The sequence below is a fragment of the Zonotrichia leucophrys genome, chromosome 5 (genome assembly GCF_028769735.1).
Source record: "Zonotrichia leucophrys gambelii isolate GWCS_2022_RI chromosome 5, RI_Zleu_2.0, whole genome shotgun sequence".
Lineage (NCBI taxonomy): Eukaryota > Metazoa > Chordata > Aves > Passeriformes > Passerellidae > Zonotrichia > Zonotrichia leucophrys.
Window position 1 is genome coordinate 48298757 of NC_088175.1, and position 19352 is coordinate 48318108.

Sequence of the window (19352 nt, forward strand, 5' to 3'; positions counted from 1 at the left end):
AACATGTGAGGGAAACATGCAGACACCAAGGTCAGTGCAGAAGGAGGGGGAAGAGCCATTCCAGGCACTGGAGCTGAGATTCCTCTGCAGACTGTGGTGAGACCATGGTGAAGCAGCTGTGTCCCTGCAGCCCATGGTGAAGCAGCTGTGTCCCTGCAGCCCATGGAGATGCAGAGATCCCCCCATAGCCCGTGGAGGAGATGCCCAGGCTGGAGCAGTGGGTGCCTGGAGGAGGCTATGATCCAGGGGAGACCTGGTGGAGAGAGGGGGCCCTGCTTCCAAGCTGGAGCAGTCTGTCCTTGAAGGACTGAGCCTGTGGAAGAGTGACCCACACCACAGCAGCTTTGGGAGGACTGCATGCCCATGGGAGGGACTCACATTGCAGCAGTTTTGGGAGGATTCCTGCTCGTGAGATTGGAGCCGTGGTGGAGAGGGTTGCAGAGAACTCTCTCCTGTGGGAAGGGCCCCCATGGTGAGCCAGGGGAAGGACTCATCTTCCTGAGCAGTGGAAGAAAACCTTGGGTGATGAACTGACCAAAACCCCCGTGCCCTGTCCCTGCACTGTCGGTGGGAAGGAGGGAAGGATTCGGGGAAGCAAAGGTGTTTTAAGGGCTTATTTTACTTCTCATTATCCTCCTCAGATTTTATTAGTAATAAATTCACTTTGTACTTCTAAGTTGAGCCTGTTTTGTCCCTGGAGTGTTTTCTCCCGGTCCTTATCTCAACTCATGAATCCTTTGCTAATTTTTTCTCTCCTCTGCCCAGCTGTGGCAGGGGAGGGTGAGTGAGTGGCCTTTGTGGGTGCCTGGAGTTCGGGCAGTGTCAAACCATGACAGTTTGGAAGATGTTAGTGGGAGTGTTAGTGTTATTTGCCATCTGTTAGAGGTGGGGCAGTTATCTTCTGTTAATTGGGCAGTTTTTCTTTCTCTCTCCCACAGCCAATCCTCCCTTCGGGAAATATCTTTGTTAATGGGCCATTGAATCTCATTGCATGACTGATACAATTACATCATCCCATTGGGAGATGCTCTGCCCAGGGGGAGGAGCCAAGCATTCCCACCTGGATATAATCAGAGATTTAGAACACACAGCCCCCCTTTTCCCACTGGATTCCCAGAGGAAGACCAGGCCCATCTATACCACCACTGGACCTTCAGAGGGGAACTCCACCATTCTGCAGGATCCCTGTTCCAACAGAACCACAGCTGGCACTGCAGGAGGGCTGAGCCACCCTTTAATGGCACTGCTACCAGCACCCTGGCCCACAGGGGGGCAGGCTGCATTCTGACTCTGTCAGTGGTTTGTTTTCTTTTTTGTACTATGACATTTATATTTTTAGTTTTCCCAGTAAAGATCTGTTATTCCTATTCCCATATCTTTGCCTGAGAGGCCCTTTAATTTCAAAACTATAAAAATTTGGAGGGAGGAAGTTTACATTTTCCATTTCAAGGAAGGAAAATGTAAAATAAAACCGAGATGTAGGTGTTTCCTGAACCTCACTATCTGCTCCCGTCAGGATTATGTGTGGCAGCTGGGACAGGGTGGCCATGGAGAGGGGTCAGGCTGAGCCCTTCCCAGAGCAGGGCTTAGTCTGTATGGGACAGCACACTGGAGCAGCTACAATGGTTCTGTTTCCTACAGAAATACTTAATCCTTTCTCTTTAAACAAAGTTTAGATGGAAAAATTGGACCAAGTCCTTCTCTGGTCAAAATTGCTTCTTGTTTTAACTTGGGGCTTTTCTTTTTCTGAAGGAAGAGGGGCTCCAGAGCAGAGAGATCCTGAAACCTGGCAACCCCTGGCACCTTCCAGGGCATCACCCACCTCAGTTCCTCACGGAGATGGTCGTGTTTTTCCGTCAGAATTTTATTCTTGACCCTCTGGGGCACATCGGGGATGTACCAGGCTGCGATCAGCTTCACGCACAGAGCCACGTGCTGTGGGAAGCAAAAGCAATCAGGGGCTCCCAGCCTGGACACGAGGCACAGATCCACCCCCTTTCCCAGCCCTCTCCTGCCTCCCTGGGTGCTCACCTCGAAGAGGATGAGGAAGGCGAGCCGGGCTGCGAAGATGTGCCAGAACTGGACGGTGTAGGTGTAGTCGTCAGCATTGCGGTAATCCCGGTACCTGCAGCACAGCCCTGTCAGGGCCAGCCCAGGCCCGTCCATTCTGGCCTGGATGTCACAGGGGGTGCCAGGGGGCTGCTCTTACCTGCACTCCTTGATCTGCTCCCCTTTAAATACTGGCAGCACCTTGGTGTGGGGCTCGAAGTCCTGGATGTGGAATACGGAGAGGCTGTTGTTGATGTACCCGGTGGAGCAGCTGTGGGGAAGGACTGGGTTGAGCACGGGTTGTACCTCCTATTCTGGGGAAGCAGGACCCACCTGGGGCTCTCACTGCCCACTGCCACAAAGCCTGGTGGAAGTGGAGGGCTCAGAGGCTTCTGCCCAGTTTGAGTGAACTGGGTCAGTCAGCAAGGCTTGGAGAAACAGGGGGAGGGCAGGAGGGAGCATGTGCCTGCATCCTGGGAATCCTGTAGCTCTCCAGTGTTACACACTGCCCTTTCCACTCAGTTTACCCACAACAGGGATGATGTGATGATGCCATGTGGGAATGTTCCCCTGCTCCACTTTCCCCCCCATCTTGCTTTGGGGGACAGCTAAGCAGGGGTGGCACTGAGGCAGGAGGGGACATGGTGGTGGGGACAGAGCCGTGGGGATGCTGTGGGCAGGAACTGTCTCAGAGCTGAACTCACTCCATGCTGGTGTGGTTCTCCCTCGTGCAGGGGCTGTACATGTACTTGTAGACCTGCACGGGGATGAAGTCAGAGGTGATGGCGATCACCAGCCCGTTCCCAATGACAGCCAGGATGCCAATGGCCTCTAGGACCTGCAGCCAGATCCCTGTGGGAGAGGAGCAGCCACTGAGGTCCCTCTGCCAGCTCACTGCCACCATTCCAGCTCAGGGACAGCTCTAGCATGGCCAGGTCAAGGAGGGAGCCTCCAAGCTGCACTTCAGCCTCTGGCAGAGTCTAAGCAGCTTGTCCTTCTCCCACCCATGGCTTTCCCTGTGCTGTCCCAAAGCCATGGGGGCTCAGGCTGGTGCTGGCAGGACCCCTCTCACCGATGTCCTTGGCCTTCCTGGGCACCATGCGCCGGCGCAGCCGCATCATCTTGATGGCGTCCATGTGGATCTCGATGACATTGTTGACGAGGGCCAGCAGCGGGGCCAGGGGAAAGGCTGCCACAAAGATGGTGGTGAAGCTGTACTGGATCACTGTGGAGGGCAAACACAGGTGCTGGAGTGAGGCCACCACAGAGGGGATGTCCCCCTCTGCTTGGGTTTGTCCTGCTTTGTGGCTTGGGTCAGAGGGGTTTGCAGGGGTGGAAGGGGAGATAGCCACATCCTGGGGATGCCCAGCTCTCACAAAGCTGTCAGAGAGTGGGATCTGTGGGGATAGTTGAGCCAGCCAGGCACAGGCACACCCTGGGGTTACAGCCCTGGAAGGAGAGGAGGTCAGAGGCAGGGCCAAAGGCTAGCACAGGTGCTTGCTCTCTGTTTTGGGAATGATCTTGGTGTTCCAGAGCTCTCAGAGCAGGGCTGGGTGTGGAGCTGTGGCTCCCTGCCTGTGTATGGACTCCCTAGCATCCATCACTCCCCAGTCAAGGATCTGCCCCACGTACCTATCTCCAGGTACTCGTTGAACAAGCTGAAGACATTGACCTCGTTGAGTTCATAGTTATTCAGCCACTGCCTTTTGCAGGGGTCCTCTGCCTCCTCCTCCTCTCCTAACATCAGACTTCTCCTCTGGGGGTGCTTTTTCTTCTTCCGTAGCTGGTGGGATATCAAGCTGCAGCGGGAGAGAGGGATTTGTGTGGGTGCCTGAGGAGGACAGCAGGGCTGGGTTGAGGCCAGCACATCCCTGGAGGAAGGGGAAAAGGAAGAAGGCCAGGGTTCCTCTCCGTGGAAAGTGCCAGTGTGGGGCGCTTACGGGATGAGATACTCCATGATGTTGCTGATGGTCTGCTTGAGCACCATGATGACAGCCATCTGGATGAAGAGGTCGGTGATGCAGCCGCTAGGGTGACACTGGAGGGGACAACAAGACAGGGGTAGTGCCCTGCAAGGAGGGTGGCAGGGCCCGAGGGACCCTTTGGCAGGTGCCGTGGGAGAAATCTGAGCTTCCCAGAGGCTGCCTGGGCAGCAGGGAAAGGAAGAGGAGGAATTGTTTGTGGGGTCAGTGGGTGCCTCACCTCCTCCAGCCTCCAGTGGCCGGCGATGCGCACGTAGTGCCCTGGGTGGCCATTGACCCTGAACAAGGAAGCAACAGTGACACCCATGGGGTCATGGCCCTCCCGAGTCCCAGGTGGGGTCCCTGTGCCTGGTGGGGAGGGCAGGGGGCTGGGCTGTCCGTACACCCTGGGGAGAGTCAGGAGCAGCCATCCCAAGCCCTGGCTGCCCGGTGTTCTCCACTCACCGTCCCAGGAAGAAGGCGACATAGATGAGTGAGGAGAAGTGTGTGAAGAACTGAAAGAGGAAGATCTTCATGGTGAAGCTGTTCTCACGCTGGGTGGAGGTCCGTGGTTTCTCTAGGAAAGGGAATAATGCCCAGGGGTTGCTCACAGAGAAGTGGGACCTTGCCCTGTTCCCCCATGGGTGCCATCACAGATCCAAAGGTCCAAAGGGTGTCTGCTTCTTGTGAAGCCTTCCCTGCCCTCCACCTGAGCCCTCTGAGGGAGGTAAGTCCAGCCAAGTAGGGAGGTCCTTCAGAGCCGTGAGCTGAGGGAGAAAGGGCCTCAGAGCTGAGAGGAAATCCATGTTGTGACCTCTCCTGGAGCTGGGGTGGATCCCGCTCATGCCAGGTCTCAGCCCTGCAGAGCTGGCTGTGGGGCAGCATGTGGGCACAGGTGAGTGTGTGCTGGGGGGCTGCTGGCCCCCCTGTCTGGAGCTGCCTGGGAACTGCCTTGTGCTGGTGGAGGCAGGGAAGGGGATGGGAGGCTGGCAGGACGCTGCAGGTGGGACACACCTCATTAATTTCCCTTACCCAGGTCGCAGAGGAAGAGGGCCACTTTCCAGTTGACCTGCAGGACAATGGGATACCATGAGCAGGGGGGAAGCTGGCCGTGGGGAAATGCTGCCAGGCACACCGTGTAGCTCCCCACCTTGGTCATGATGACGATGGTGAGGTAGTGCAGCACGGAGCCCGTCAGCACGGCGACGATGTCGGCGTGCTGGCTCAGCAGGCTCGTGTCGCTCTGCGTGAACACCGCCACGGCCATTGCCCGGTAGATGACGAGTGCGTGGGCAATGCCAATCAGCACCATGATCTGTGGGGAGCGATAGGAGGGCTCAGGAGCCACCCAGGGCAGTGCTCCATTGCCCCTGGTGGTGCCCTCAGGAGGGCCCTGGAGGAGGCCTCAAAGGCAAACCAGCGCACTTCAGTGGAGGCCGACAAGTTTGTGAGGTGGTTGTAGTGATGGGACAGGGAGTAACGGGTGCAAACTGAAGGAGGGGAAGTTTAGGCTGGATGTTAGGAAGAGATTCTTCCCTGCGAGGGTGGGGAGATACTGGAACAGGCTCCCTGGGGACGTTGTGAATGCCCCAATGCTGGCAGCGTTCAAGGCCTCGAACAACCTGGAGTAGTGGGGATGTCCCTGCCTGTGGCATGGGGCTTGGGACTAGATAAGGTCCCTTCCAACCCTTACATTCTGTGATTCCAGGATTCTATGTCTCCACCTGAGCCAGTTTCCATTGACCCATAGCAGGGACGAGTGCACTGGGATTTGCCTCTTCCTGCTCTCCATGTCACTGCCTTGATCCCCACTGCAAGAGCAGAGCCTTCAGCCCCTGTCCCCGAAGGGTGGGTGGCCCCTGCTGTCAGCACAGTGAGGTGTGGGCATGAGGAACCCCCAGGATCCTTGTGATGGGCATGGAGGTGTCCCAAAAACCTGATCTGTGCCTTTGCTCCTTTGTCCATGTGCCCTCAAACCAAACGTTTCCATTGTCAGCTGGCACCTACCATCAGCAGGGCCAGGACAAGCACGATGGTGCTGCGCAGGTAGGAGTGCTGGTACAGCCGGGGCTCGTGCTGTGAGTTATTGATCAGCTGCAGAGCCAGCTCCTCCTTCAAAAAAAACCAAAAAATTCAAGTAAAAAATGGGAAAGAAAGAACCCAGCATGGCTTTGTACCCTTGTGTCAGTATACATATGGGATGAGCAGTGCTGGAGCAGGACGGGGTGAGCACCCAACCCACAAGAGCATGGCCAAGCCTGATTGAGTTCAACCTGGGCAAAGGACACCTCAGAGACCAAGGTGACTCCTGCCCTAAAAGAGGGAGCATTGAGCAGGAAAGATGATGTCCTCACCTCTTCCTCATCCCACCCGTACAGGTCCCAGCTGGTGACCACATTGGCTCTCTCCCTCTTCCACAGCTCCAGGAATACAGTGGCTGGAATGGGAAGGAGAAAGTGAAGTGACATTTAGGAATGGCTCTGTCTCCCAGAGAGTCATATCACATCCAACCTGCTGGCAAACCAGCCTGGACTGCCCTTGGCCCATGGACAGCCAGTCCCCTCTGTGCCTTGGTGACCTGGAAGGGCTCTGGACAGGCAGCAGAGAGGGAACGGGGATGGTGCAGGTGAGCTTTCACTGGCCTGGTCTGGTGTGTCCAGAGGGAATTTGGGATAAGTCACTTTTCAGGTGGAATGGGTGTCCTGCACTGCTCCCTGGCAAGGCTACACCTCTCCCAACTCCAATTCCAATCACCCCTTATGTTAATTGGATGGAGGCTCCTGATTGTGTCCCTGTGTGAGCCAGCCCACGGACACACTCAGGACTGTGCCATGGCTTTGCAGGTGGGACACCCAGCCCACTCCCAAGGTGGCTGGTCAGGGAGCAGGCTGTGGAAAAGCCAGATGGGTGTGTAACTAAGGCAGTGATGGGATCCCATCATCCCACACAAATACGAGGCCCTGCAGTGACTTGGGAATGTGGAGGAAGAGTCTGGAGGCCCCTCCTTCCTGTGGTTGTGGCCATTTATAGGCAGCTGCTGGAAAATTGCTGGGTGCCTTTGGGGAGGCTATGCTGAGCAGAAGCTTCAGGTAAGGAAGATTTGGGGAGCTGGAGGATATCAGCAGAGTGGTTTTGTCTCTTGCTGTGTCTGGAAGGGGAGCTGAAGGCTCTGGAAGCAGAGGAGATATATAAACCCCTCCCAAAGGCTGAAGTTACATTGGTGTTCCTTTTTCCACCTTCTGCTCCCTCTCCCAACCACATGTGATGTGCTGGGCACCCAGGCATGGACACCTACCCCAGATGGCCATGAACATGGCAAACACCACCGTGGCCTCATTATCAATCATGTGAGTGACCTGGAAAAGATGAGGGAAGAGTGTGATGGGGCACTGAGGTGCAGGTGCAGGGGCTGTGGTACCTCGGGGTCTTGGGATGCTCATCTCCCCCGAGACAGGTAAAGGTGATACAGGAGGGCAAAACGATCTGGGGTGGGGCTTCTTTTTAGTGGTGTGGGAGCAGCATGAGCTGGGACTGTTTCCCATCCTTTACCCTGCCCTGGAAAAAGCGGTTCCCTACCTTGGCATAGGTGCAGGTGTCAGAGAGGAGCCAGAACGAGCAGTTCTGGTCACAGAGAGGGCACATGATGGTGTTGTTGGCATTGCAGATCTCCTTGCTGGAAGAAAGGAGAAGAGAAGCCAAGGGGGACGAGCGTGCCTCAGAGCCTCCTGCAGAGCTGGATGGGATGTGCATTTGACATTCCCAAGGACCTTACCTCACCTGGCTGGAGCTGAAAACGGTAGCCCCAGCTGCCACGGTTGCCAGCCCAGCCACGGCAGCGAAAATCAGCAGGTAGGTGTACCAGCCCAGCCAGGCAAAGTACAAGGCCACCTTCTCTCCAAAGTAGCACCTAGGAGGAAAGGTGAGGTTGGAGATCAGATTTTGGGAGTCACTAGAAAATGCCCGTGGTGGCAGTATCTCAGTTTTTATGGTGTGGGGAGGAGGTTGGAGTCATGGATAAGAAATGACCTGACTGAGGGACTGGGAGCCCTGTATCCTGTGCCAGCTGTCAGAGGTGCACCTCTATTTTAAGATCTCCCCTCTCTACCTGAGCCCCCTGGCAGGTTTATAAAGTAACATGTTCTTTTTGCCCCCCTGCCCATGGAGTTAGTTTTCAGAAACAAGAGCCCTGCTCTTTCATGGGATTTCATGTGGTTGTAGGAGCCCCATGTTGCCTTTCCTGCCCCGAGTTCAGCCTCGGGCTGGCTGTGCAGCACTGATGCTCCATTCCCACCTCTTCTGCCTTCTGAATGTGCCTGGAAACCAAACAGGTTCATTACAGTCCTCAGAGACGAGGGGGTTGTTTGATGCTGCAGGATGAGCAGATGGAGCTCGGAGCCACAGGGATAACCCTCAGGCTAAGAGCTTTGGAAGCTGCAGAGGCAGCCCAATGCTTCTGAGAAGAGCCAGATTCAAACTAATGGTTTTTAAGACAATGCAGAAGCCTGGCAAAGGGCACTGAGCTCTCTGGGTTTCAGGCTGGACCTCCTGGTTAGAAAGATCTGCCTCTTGTGCCTGTGTTACCTGATCTGCTCAATTGGCTGTTCCTTAAATAGAACTCTCCAGCGAGCCCACTTCTTCTTTAGTATTTCCCTTATCTCTTCTTTCTGGAGAGCAGAGAAGTTGGTTGGATGCAGGAACATCAGGGCACCCTTAATGCCCAGCTGCCGGGCAGCTGCCAGGAGCTTTGCTGTGCCCTTCACCCAGCGAGCTCTTGGTGCAGCCCCAGTCACCCCCACCCCATCCTCCTCCTCCATCTCTCCTGGATTTTTCTCCCAGGCACTCTGTGCCCAGCCTCACCTTGTGCAGGGGAAAGGCTGCCTCAAACACTTTCTTCTTCATCAGGTCATGCAGCTTCTCTGGGAGCAGGGCAGAAGGGACAGGGTTAGGCTTTGGTTTTGGGGAGGCAGAGCAGAGGAACGGCTGGTTCCTGCAGTCCAAATCTCCCAGCCTCTGGATGCAGCAGGGATTTGACTTGTCTGAGCTCCCCCTTTTCTGCTCCCCTCAGGATGGCAAGGCAGCTGGGATGCCAGTGCCCAGGATTCTTGGGCAGGATTCTTCCTGCAGATCCAGGCTGAGCAGCATCACCCCTGTGATCCCTGTTCCCTTACCTAAGTCGGATGTCACAGTGTTCTGCAGGATGAAATGCACGACCCGTATCCTGAACAAGAGAAACTCTGCTTAAAGCCTGCTCTGGGATACCGACTTGTGTTGTGTGCCTCAGGAAAACAGGGCAGAGAAGGGAGAAGGTGTGCACTAAAATCCAGGGAAGGAAGGGAAGGAGAAATGTGGGCAATGAGAAGCCATCAGGTTTGTATGTGGGAGATGAAGGAAGGTTCTGTGGAAAGTGAAAAGGCTGGGACAGCCTTTTGGAAAATGGATTTTGGTGTGGAGAACAGTGATTGCAGGAGGCTGGAAATCAGCTCAGCACCCACCTGGTGGTCATTGGGACGTCCTGGTAGGCACTGGAGTTTTGCTGCCTGCTGTTGGGGTTCGTCAGGAGACGCTGGTATTTCCAGAAGATGTGTGGCGGGGCACGGACTCCATAAAAGAGCTTTGTGTCCTCGATTTTCTGGTGAGGGGAAGAGAAGGGCTGTTAAAACAGAGCCAGAGAGGCAGGGAAGAGCCAGAGCTGGAAGGGCTGGGGGCTGTGTGAGTCCTGGGGCTGGGGTCTTTCTCTGCTTTCTCTGCTGGTTGAGCAAGTGGGTCCTTTTCCAGCTCTGATGTAGTGAACATCTCAATGGTTCAGGCCTCTCCCATTTTCTGGGATGCAGGAGCCCAAGTCAGACCAACTATCTGCTGCCTTTTCCTCCCAGAGCCTCTCACCTTGATGGTGAAACCTTTCTTGCTCAGCTCATCCAGGAACTTCTTTCTCTTGATCTCCTTCTCACTGCCCATTTCGTGGATGTCACTCACCAGGACAAAATCCCACTTCTCTTCATTCTGCCCACAAAACCAGCAGGGAATTATTAGGGATGGAAAGCTGAGAGCTCTCCTTCCCAGCTCCAGCCTTTAGAGGTTTGGACCCCCATTGTGGCTGTGTAGAGGGGAGCTGGGAATGAGCAAGGGAAATGGGGATTTGTCCCCTCTCTGAGCTGCAGATGCAGAAGGAGCAGAGCTTACCGGGGAGGCAAAGGAGTCCGTGTCCTCAGCAGGGGATTCCCTGCAGGGAGTCAGCAGAATTTCATCCTGGTGAAAAGAAAACCAGTGAAGGGGAGGCTTCAGCAGGCTCCCTGGGAGATCCTGTGTTTTCCTCTTCCAGCAGCCTCCAAGAGGTGCCCAGGGAGGAAGGTAAGAGCAGCTGGTGTGAAACATTCTCCCACAAGCTCCTGATCACCAGTTTGGGGTCTGGCCAGCCCAGACAGGGATTTGTGTTTAGGAATGCTGCAGGGACTGGGAGGGTGTGCAGCCTCCCCTAGAACTCAGTGTGCCCTGGGGCTGTGAGGGATGGGGACCAGGGGAAAAAGCCTCTCTCAGCTCTTTCACCTGATGCCCTGATATTTGTACTGGGAAATGTTTACCTTTCACCCTCTCTCTTCATGCTACAGTGGATTTTACAGGCTTTAATCAGCCTTTTCCATATGTCAGTTGTTCCTGTCAGATAGGTCACAGGTTTTTGGGTTTTTTTGGGGAGGGTGGGGAAGGTAGTTTTAAATTCCAATAAAGGGAGAGTGGAGCATGGACACTTGGAGGCTGGCACAACTCTGCAGGAAAGCAGGTGAAAAAATTCCTTGGAAAATATGTTGGATGCCTCAGGCTGCAGCCAAGGGACAGAGAGGGGAGGATGAGCTGCTGATCATAAAATCATAGAACATCCCAAGTTGGAAGGGACTCACAAGGATAATTGAATCCAGCTCCTGGACCTGCACAGGACCACCCCAAGCATCCATGTGCCTAGGAGTGTTGTCCAAGCACTGCTTGAACTCTGGCTTTTGCCTGTTCCCCTCCTGTGTGTCAATGGCTCTGGAGAGAGCAGCTGTGCAGCTCCCACCTTCCTGGGTACAGGTAATTACATTCAAACACCCAAGGGTGCAGATGTGGGGGACTGTGACAGTGTTCATGGGGTTCTTAGGATGAGGGAAGAGATGAGGATCTGACTCCATGTTTCAGAAGGCTTGATTTATTATTCTATGATGTATATTATATTAAAACTATATTAAAGAATAGAAGAAAGGATTTCATCAGAAGGCTAGCTAAGAATAGAATAAGAAAGAATTAATAACAAAGGTTTGTGTCTTGGACAGAGTCCAAACCAGCTGTCTGTGATTGGCCATTAATTAGAAATAACTCTATGAGACCAATCACAGATCCACCTGTTGCATTCCACAGCCGCAGATAACCATTGTTTACATTTTGTTCCTGGGGCCGCTCACGTTCTCAGGAGAAAAAATCATATGGAAAGGACTTTTCATAAAAGATGTCTGTGACAGGGGAGCACAAAGCAAACATCAGGGAATGGTTTGTGTTGGAAAGGACCTTCACACCCATCCACTCCCCCTTCAGGGACATCTTCCACTATTCCAGGTTGCTCCAGCCTGGCCCTGGATGCTTCCAGGGTTGGAACAGCCACAGCTTCCCTGTGCCAGGGCCTCAGCACCCTCACATTTCTTCCCAGTATCCCATCTAACCCTGCTCTCCTTCAGCTGAAGCCATCAGCTGCCCCTGCGGGGTTTTTTCCACCCTTTGGTGTGATTTGTGGTGTGTCCCCACAGATACACCACTGTTCCCAAGGGAAGGTGATGCAGCACAGCAGCGGGAAAGGGAATGGGAATTCCAAGGATGGGATTACTGTCACTTGGTGTCACCAGAGACACTGTGACCTAAAAGAGCAGCCAGCCAGACGAGTTCCTCCAGCTGTAATCTTGGCAGCAGAGCCATGGTGGTGTAACTGTGCCCTGATGTAAGATCTGCATCCCGAGCTTTCACTGGAGAATGAGGCCATGGGAGCAGAGAGGCCGGGATGAGGAAAGGGCTGAGATATTCTGCCAGATGCTCGCTCACATGGATCAGCCAGAGCACAGGAGCCATGAGGAGACTGACTGACAGGAATGAGGAGTGGGAAGGCTTGAGAAGAGGGATGCTCTCCCCAGAGGTGCTGTTGTGCCAAGAGCCAGAACTTCTCTTGGATAAAAGGTACCCCAGATTACAGCATGAGGCACCAGAATTCTGATGCTGTTATCTGCCCTAGCCAGGTTTGTGGGGCAGGATTGGGTGCAGCAGTTCCCTGTATCCCGGTCTGAGCTTCCCTCTGGGCACAGGAGAGGGTGGGAGCCTCTCAGGGATCTGCCCACTGCCAGTGCTGGGATGCTGGCATGGATCTGGCCTGGCACACTCTGCACTGTTGTGTTGGCTCATTCCTGCCTGGCTGGTTTCCCTCAGCCCCCATGAGCACCAGCCTCATCCTGCAGCAATTCCCTGCCGGTGCCACCTGTGATCTTGTGGATGGATGTGGAGAGGAAGCATCCTTTGGGTATGGGAACGTTTTGGGGTGTTCCTAATGCCACCTTGGCACACTTCTGCTGCTGCTGTTCCGAGTAAAGCTTAAGATGAGGTGAAGGCACCTGCTGGCATCACACCTTCTGTTCCCAGGTGGCTCCCAGCTCCAACACCTGTAGGGATGGTCCTGCTTGGGCATCTGAGCATCCCAGCCAGCACATCCACTTCCTTGGGAAGAGGCTGGGAGGTTACCAAGGTGGGCTCACAAATGGGATGTTGGATTCATCCCAGTTGGGGCTCAGACTGCCATGCAGGTGCCCAGGTTGCTTTTGGGGCCATATGGGATGTGTATGGAATCCCAGAATCCCAGAGTGGCTTGGGTGAGAGGGACCTTAAAGCCTGTCCATTTCCATCTTCTGCCATGAGCATGGATACCTTCCACTGGCCCAGGTTGCTCCAACCTTTCCAGCCTGGCCTTGGACACTTCTGGGGATGGGACAGCCACAGCATCTCTGGGAAATCCATTCCAGGGCCCCACCACCCTCCCAGGGATGGATTTATTCCCAATATCCCATCTAATCCTGCCCTCTGTCAGTTTGAAGGCATCTCCCTTGTCCTGCCACTGCAGTTCCTGATGGGAGGGCAGGGATAGCCTCAGAGGGCAGGGACTTTGGATCTCTGCTACTCTCACAAGTAATTGTTTTTTCCCTGAGAATTGGGGATGCTGTCTGATGGTGGCTGCTGTGCTCTGGGATCAGGTGCAGGTAAGGCCACCTGGGCTCTGCAGTGGTTGTATGAACCCTGGGCTCTGTCCCTGCTCTTGGGAAAGACAGTTTCAGTTTCACTCCTTCCTGCCCTGTGGAACAGGATGTGGACATGCTGCCGTGCAAAGGTGTAAAAGTGACTGGCACAATGGGAAGCAGGAATTTCCATATTGAAAAGGGTTTCAGTGCCTCCAAGGTGCACCACTGGTCCTTGTCCCCGGCCAGGTAAACCCCTGCCCTGAGAGTTCCTTCTGGGAATGGCACAGGCACCCTTGGGCTGTGTGCACAGTCACCAGTGTGAGTAACTCGGGACAAGGACCTGGATAGGATCTGGCATCCTTGTTTTCCTTCCCAGTCACGAATTGGTGTGGGGTTGGGTGGTTCCCTCACCCACACTGGGATGATCAAATTGGTTTTATCTCCAGGATGTTTCTTACTCAGCTTCCCTTGGAGCACTTCCACCTTAGCCCATGGCTTGCTGAGAAGTGGGACAGCCTTTGCTTGCACAGGCAGAGCACTGTACCTTTACTACCTACCCTGAATTTGGAGTTTGCCTGGCTTTTTTCAGGAAAAAAAACCCCCACATCTTTTCTTCCAAATTAGAGAAGAAAAAGATCACAGCTCCCCCTCTGCCCTTGCTGTATTCCATGTGCTGCTGGAACACCTGGGGCTGTCACCTCTGCAGTGCTCATTCCCAGGTTTACATAAGCTCCATCCATACCGTCCCTCCCTGATCCGTGCTCTGGGACCAACATGTGGGGCCAGTGTGACCCCACTGCACCTGGGGATGGTGCATGGGACCAGCAGCTCACTCTGCTTTCCATGTCACACACCTGTACTAGGAATTTTGTACCTTAAAGGCTGTGAAAGCAGGTGAGTGGTAGAGGTTGGAGGTTAGTGTATCCTGTATTTCCAAGCCACAGGTGCTCAGGGGTGCTGAAAAGAAGCATCCTGGGAATTTCGGGGCAGTTTCTGTTCCTACCTGCATGGTGAAGTGGAGAGCCTTCCTCGGTGCCCCTCGGGGCAGATCCCTAAGGAGAGGGCTGGCGTGCAGGATGGGCTGGAGCCTCCTGGGCTCTCTCAGGCTGCGGTTTCCTTCCCCAGCTCCTTGGCCCGAGGTCTCAGAGGTCTCATGTGCACCGAGAGGTGCTGTGACTTCCGTGTGGCACTCGTGCCTGCCTTGGGAGGGAGCTGCCTGTGCCTAGCAGTGGGCAGATATCGGGAGGAGGTGAGGGAGCTGCCCTTCACCCTCGCCCAGAGGAGTGGCAAGCTCAGAACCGCCCCGCACAGGTAACAGTGCCGAGCTCCTCCTGCCAGCTCCTGGGCGCTGCTGCTTCCCCTCTGCCCCTCGTGGTGCCAGCTCTGTGTGTGGCACCCTGTGACATCCCCCAAAGGGGCCATAAACTGGCCAAAAGGAGATATTAACAGGAGCTCTGGAAAGCTCTAGAAATCTACTCTTGACGCCTCGCTGGTTGGTAAAACAGCTGTGGGAGTCGTGTGCTGTTTTCTTCCCATGTGTAATGGTGCTGTCAGCCTGACCTTGAACACTTCCACACATGGCTTCTCTGGGCAGCCTGTGCCAGGGCCTCAGCATCCTCAATGGGAAGGATTTCTTCCCAATATCCCTTCTAACCCTGCCTTCTAGCAGTGGGAAGCCATTCCCCTTATCCTGTCACTCCACGCCCTTGTCCAGCTTCCTTGCAGGCTCCCTTCAGGGAGTGGAAGGGTTCACCCCAAAGCCTTCTCTTCTCCAGCTGAGCAATCCCAATCCTCATAGCCTTTCCTCATGGCAGAGCTGCTCCATCCCTCTAAACAACTTGGTGTCCCTCCTCTGGACTCTCCCCAACAGGTCCATGTCCTTCCTGTGCTGGAAGCCTGGAGCTGGATGCAGGAGTTCAGGTAGGGTCTCACCTGAGCAGAGCAGGGGGAAAAAATCGACTCCCTATGGACCTATGGCTTGGAACAGGGAACAACTCTTATTATAAAAAGTGAGTGAAATGTTGTGTGTAAGCCAGATCTTGCCTTACACCTGTTTTCTTGGGGGGGGGGGGGGTCTGTTGCTTTCATTTACAAATAAGAAGAGCATTTCCTGGGAATAACAGGAAGGTCAGTAACTGCTCTGGATTCCCCTGTGCCCTCCAACAGCATTCCTGTGGGCTGCTATAGAATAAACCAAGTCCTGTGGGTGGTAATCCAGCTGTGTTCTGCTAGGAAAGGCAGCCAGCATTTCCAGAGTGGCGCTCCCAGTTAAGCCACCATCACCCTGTGGCTTTTGCCAAGTGAACAGGTGCCAAACCAGACCTGGGGATTATTGGGAGGGAAAAAAAGAGTTATCATCCCAATATCCTGCTGTGTATGAAAGCAAGGTGTGGGCAGACCTTTAGCCTTCCAGGGGTGATCCATGAGCTGGGAGGGGAGAACAGGCTGTATCTCTGGGAGAGTGTGTGTGTGTTTACCCAGCGAGAGTGAAGCCCTGTCAGGCGGTGCTTTCCAGCAGGGCAAAGGCCTCTGCACAGGGAGCGCTGCTGTGTTCCAGGCAAATGGGGTTGTCTGTGGGAGGAACAGCTGTGGCACTCCTCCCGTGCTCCTGCTTCTCCTTCCTGAGCAGGGCTCAGCTCTCTGGACAGGAGGTCATGCAGCCAGCAGCAGTTCCCAAGGCCCATGGATGTCACAGCCAGGGGGGAAGGTGAGTCTGTGCCTGCAGGTTGGCTCTGGCTGAGGTGTGTCCAGCCCCTGCAGGATCTTTCATGGCACTCAGAGGAGACCACGCTGCTGCTGCTCCTGTTCAGGAGGAATTTGGTTTTGCCTGGGTGGGACTTATCTGCATTTAGAGCAAGGCAAGTGAGCAAGTTGATGCTGTCCCTCTCCAGTGCTTCCCTCCCCTCCTGTATTTGCTGCTCTGCCGTGACTGGGGCTGATTACAGCAGCAGGAAAAGCTGAATTTGGGGATGGAGCCATAAGAACCCTGTGGGAGCAGAGGAAATTATTTAGGATGTGATCAGCTCTGTGGCTGCTGGGTTGGTCACACACCTGAACCCACTGGACTCCAGCTGCTTTGGGCAGCGATTTTACCTGTACTGAGAACTGGCAGGGAAGCTCCAGGAGCACTCCCTGAGCTGTCAGTCCTGGCTGGATGTGGGGATGGTAATTCCTACCTGAGGAGACTGCTGAAGGATTTTGTGTGCGAAACCACTGCGGCTGGATAGAGGCTGCCTGTCCACCCTCTGCCTGGCAGCAATGCTTTTGGACAGGGAGGCACTGATTCAGGATGGTGCTAAAATGGCAGCAAATGTCTGTGTTCTCTCATAAAGCTTGGGGGTGTTTTCACCCAAATCCTGGTCTGCTTGCATCCGTGGGTATCCCTGGAGCTACAGTCAATGTTAGAGCAGAGGATGTGGTTTGGGGTGAAACCTTGCTTGTAATTAAAGTACTGGATGCTCATTCCAAGCAGGGAAGGCTTGGACTGAATACTAGGAGAAGGTTCTTTTCCCCAGAGGGTGGTCAGGCACTGAGCAGGCTCCCCAGGGAATGGTCACAGCCCCAGAGCTGCCGGAGCTCCAGCAGCGTTTGGCAATGCTCTCAGGCACACAATGGGATTGTTGTGTCTGGGCAGGGCAGGAGCTGGGCTGGCTGATCCTTATGGATCCCTTCCAACTCGGGATATTCTGCGATCTCTTGGAACAAGGTGAGTGCCTCTAGCTCTCATGAAGCATCGTGGGATGGGTTTTAGGCTGGAGAGGGGATTGTGCAGCTGACAGAAATGTCCTTTATCTGTCCCAGCACTGGCGTTTATCCGTTCAGCGGGCGCTTGCCCGCTCCTCGCCCAGCCCGCTCCTGCCCTCCTGTGGCCGGCTCCGTGATTCCACAGAATCCCAGAGTCCTGGAGTGCCTGGGACTGGAAGGGACATCCAAGCCTGTCCAGTGCCACCCCCTGCCATGGGCAGGGACATCTTCGCTATCCCAGGGTGCTCCAAGCCCTGTCCAGCCTGGCCTTGGGCACTTCCAGGGATGGGGAATCCACGGCTTTCCTGGGAAACCTGTGCCAGGGCCTCAGCCCCGCACAGGGAAGGAGTTCTTCCCAATGTCCCGTCTAACCCTGCTCCCTTTCAATATTTCACAGAACTATGGAATAGCTTTGGGTGGTGTGAAAAACGCCAATCACTTGTTTTTAAAATTGTAAAAGTTTAATAGTTATAAAATGGTTATAAGATATAGTAATACAATTAGAGTAATAACAATTTGAACAAATTGAATTAGGACAATATGAGACAATAGAGACAAAGAGTTACGGACGTCTGGATACATTTTTCTGGGCAGCACGAGTCCGAAAAAGGACACGCGTTAACAAAGGATTAACCCTTAAGAACAATAGCCTGTTGCATATTCATACACTTCATACATGATGCATAAATTCCATTCACATATAGGATTCTGTCTGGTCATCAGTCACCTTCTTCCTCCAAATCCTAACAGCGCCTTTGAGGCGGAAAGTTCATTTCTTCTGATAAGAGGACAATAAATTCTCTTTCTCTGAAAGATTTAGGTGCCGTGTGGCTGCTATCTCGCTGCAAGTCCTTTCTTTAAAAAAAAGTATCCTACATAGCATAGTTTCTATTTTAACATTTTTTCTAACCTAAACTATATTTAACACAGTACTTAAGAGAATTAATACAGCATTCCTTTCTAACGCAACACATATAATATTCATTTTAATACTTGCGAAAAGCCAATCAGAAAATACATGCATTTTTCACACAGGGAAGGATTTCTTCCCAATGTCCCATCTAACCCTGCCCCCTGTTGTGTGTAATTCACAGAACCATGGAAGAGCTTTGGGTGGGAAGGGACCTTTAAAGCTTGTCTTGATTATTTGTCATCCTGTAAATGTTTCCTCTAATTTCCTTCCCTGTTTCATTTCTCTGCTCCCACAGGACTTTGCCTTGCCTCCACACAGTACTCTTGGAGTTTGCTGCTATGCCAAGATCTTTCCAGAAAGCCGGAGCTCCGTGCCTGCCGTCCGGGATCAGCGTGGCACGTTCCGGATGAGGAGCCTGACCGAGGTAATTTGGGAAGGGCTGAGGGATGTTAGAATTCCTTAAATCCAAGGGCACAGGGGGCACCCTGCAAGCACCCCCAGCCCTGGCCAGACCCTTTGTGTGGGGACAAAAATTTTCGCCGAGCACAATTTTATTACGCCAAAACGAAAACTTTTGCCAAGCACAATTTTATTTCGCCAGCAAAACGCACATATTTAACAGATGTTAAACATTTCATTGCACAAAGACGAAGGAATCGGGACAGCCACGGCATCAGGCATGGAGTACCCAGCGTGGGGCACTCGAGGGCCGCACGCGAGCCTGGCAAAGGGCACTTGTTTTTACCACTTTTATTCTGGGGTTTTGTCAAGGGTTCTGCGCGGAACGCAGACATTTTGTTTAAACATTTTGTTTAATTACCGCTCTCCGGCTCCCTGAGGGGCCCGGGCTCCCTCCATGAGGGGCGGCGGCTCCGCCTCAGGGCGCCGCCTGGCGGTCGCGCGGGGGGGGTCGGGAGGCCGCGCGGTTGCCACGGCAACGGGAGGGGGAGAAACGACGCCCGGCCCGGCCCCGCCCTCCCCGGGCGCCGCGCACGCGTCGGCGCGGGGTCGCGCGCACGCCGCGTCACGCCTCTCGCCGCGCGGCCCCGCCCGCCCCGCCCCTCCCGCCGCGGCCCCGGCCCCGGCCCGCGTCCCCCGGGGCGTCCCCCCAGCACCCCCGGTGCCCCCGCCCGTGCTGCCCGGGCCCCCGCCGCCATGAGGCGCGGCGAGCGGCGGGCGCACGGCGGCAACGTGGGCAAGGCCGCGCTGGAGGAGCAGCAGCCGCCGCCCCCCGCGCAGCCCAACGGCGGCGCCCCCGGGGCCGAGCGGGACGGTGCCGGACTCCGCCGCAGCACCGAGTCCGAGGTGTACGACGACGGCACCAACACGTTCTTCTGGTGAGAGGCGCCGGGCATGGCCCGGGGGGCTCCGCGTGGGCCGGGGGGGCCCTAAGGAATGGGATATGGAGGAGCTGGGGAATGGGATATGGGAGTCCCTAAGGAATGGGAT

General features: G+C 54.6%; 2 protein-coding genes across 3 annotated transcripts in view; one reads left to right on the plus strand and one right to left on the minus strand.

The window, feature by feature from the left end:
• Window positions 1-1518: 1518 nt before the first annotated feature.
• Window positions 1519-14255, minus strand: ANO9 (anoctamin 9). Its single transcript, XM_064714921.1, has 24 exons — window positions 14250-14255; window positions 10191-10256; window positions 9894-10010; window positions 9503-9639; window positions 9179-9228; window positions 8868-8926; window positions 8592-8674; window positions 7783-7917; window positions 7587-7683; window positions 7306-7366; window positions 6365-6447; window positions 6018-6122; window positions 5161-5325; window positions 5043-5079; window positions 4476-4587; window positions 4252-4309; window positions 3990-4087; window positions 3682-3848; window positions 3122-3274; window positions 2754-2901; window positions 2210-2320; window positions 2032-2125; window positions 1823-1935; window positions 1519-1531 (listed from the first exon to the last, which is right to left on the minus strand). Exons 1-24 carry the CDS (start codon window positions 14253-14255, stop codon window positions 1519-1521), a joined length of 2268 nt encoding a protein of 755 aa, XP_064570991.1.
• A 4706-nt stretch (window positions 14256-18961) lies between these two features.
• PTDSS2 (phosphatidylserine synthase 2) overlaps window positions 18962-19352 on the plus strand; it is a 29771-nt gene continuing 29380 nt past the window's right edge. For both annotated transcript variants that reach the window (XM_064715312.1, XM_064715313.1), the window contains exon 1: window positions 18962-19240. In XM_064715312.1, coding sequence (XP_064571382.1) covers window positions 19059-19240 — 182 coding nt within the window. In that variant the 5' untranslated portion in view covers window positions 18962-19058. The remainder of the gene's footprint in view (window positions 19241-19352) is intronic.

What these genes read in the sequence shown, in the direction of transcription:
- ANO9 (XM_064714921.1), bottom strand. An exon ending in CCTCTTCCTCTGCGACCTGG is followed by an intron (nt 4,588 to 5,042) that starts GTAAGGGAAATT and finishes TCCCTTTCCTAG; the next exon opens with AGAAACCACGGACCTCCACC. An exon ending in GAGCAGATCAAGGAGTGCAG is followed by an intron (nt 2,126 to 2,209) that starts GTAAGAGCAGCC and finishes GCTGTGCTGCAG; the next exon opens with GTACCGGGATTACCGCAATG.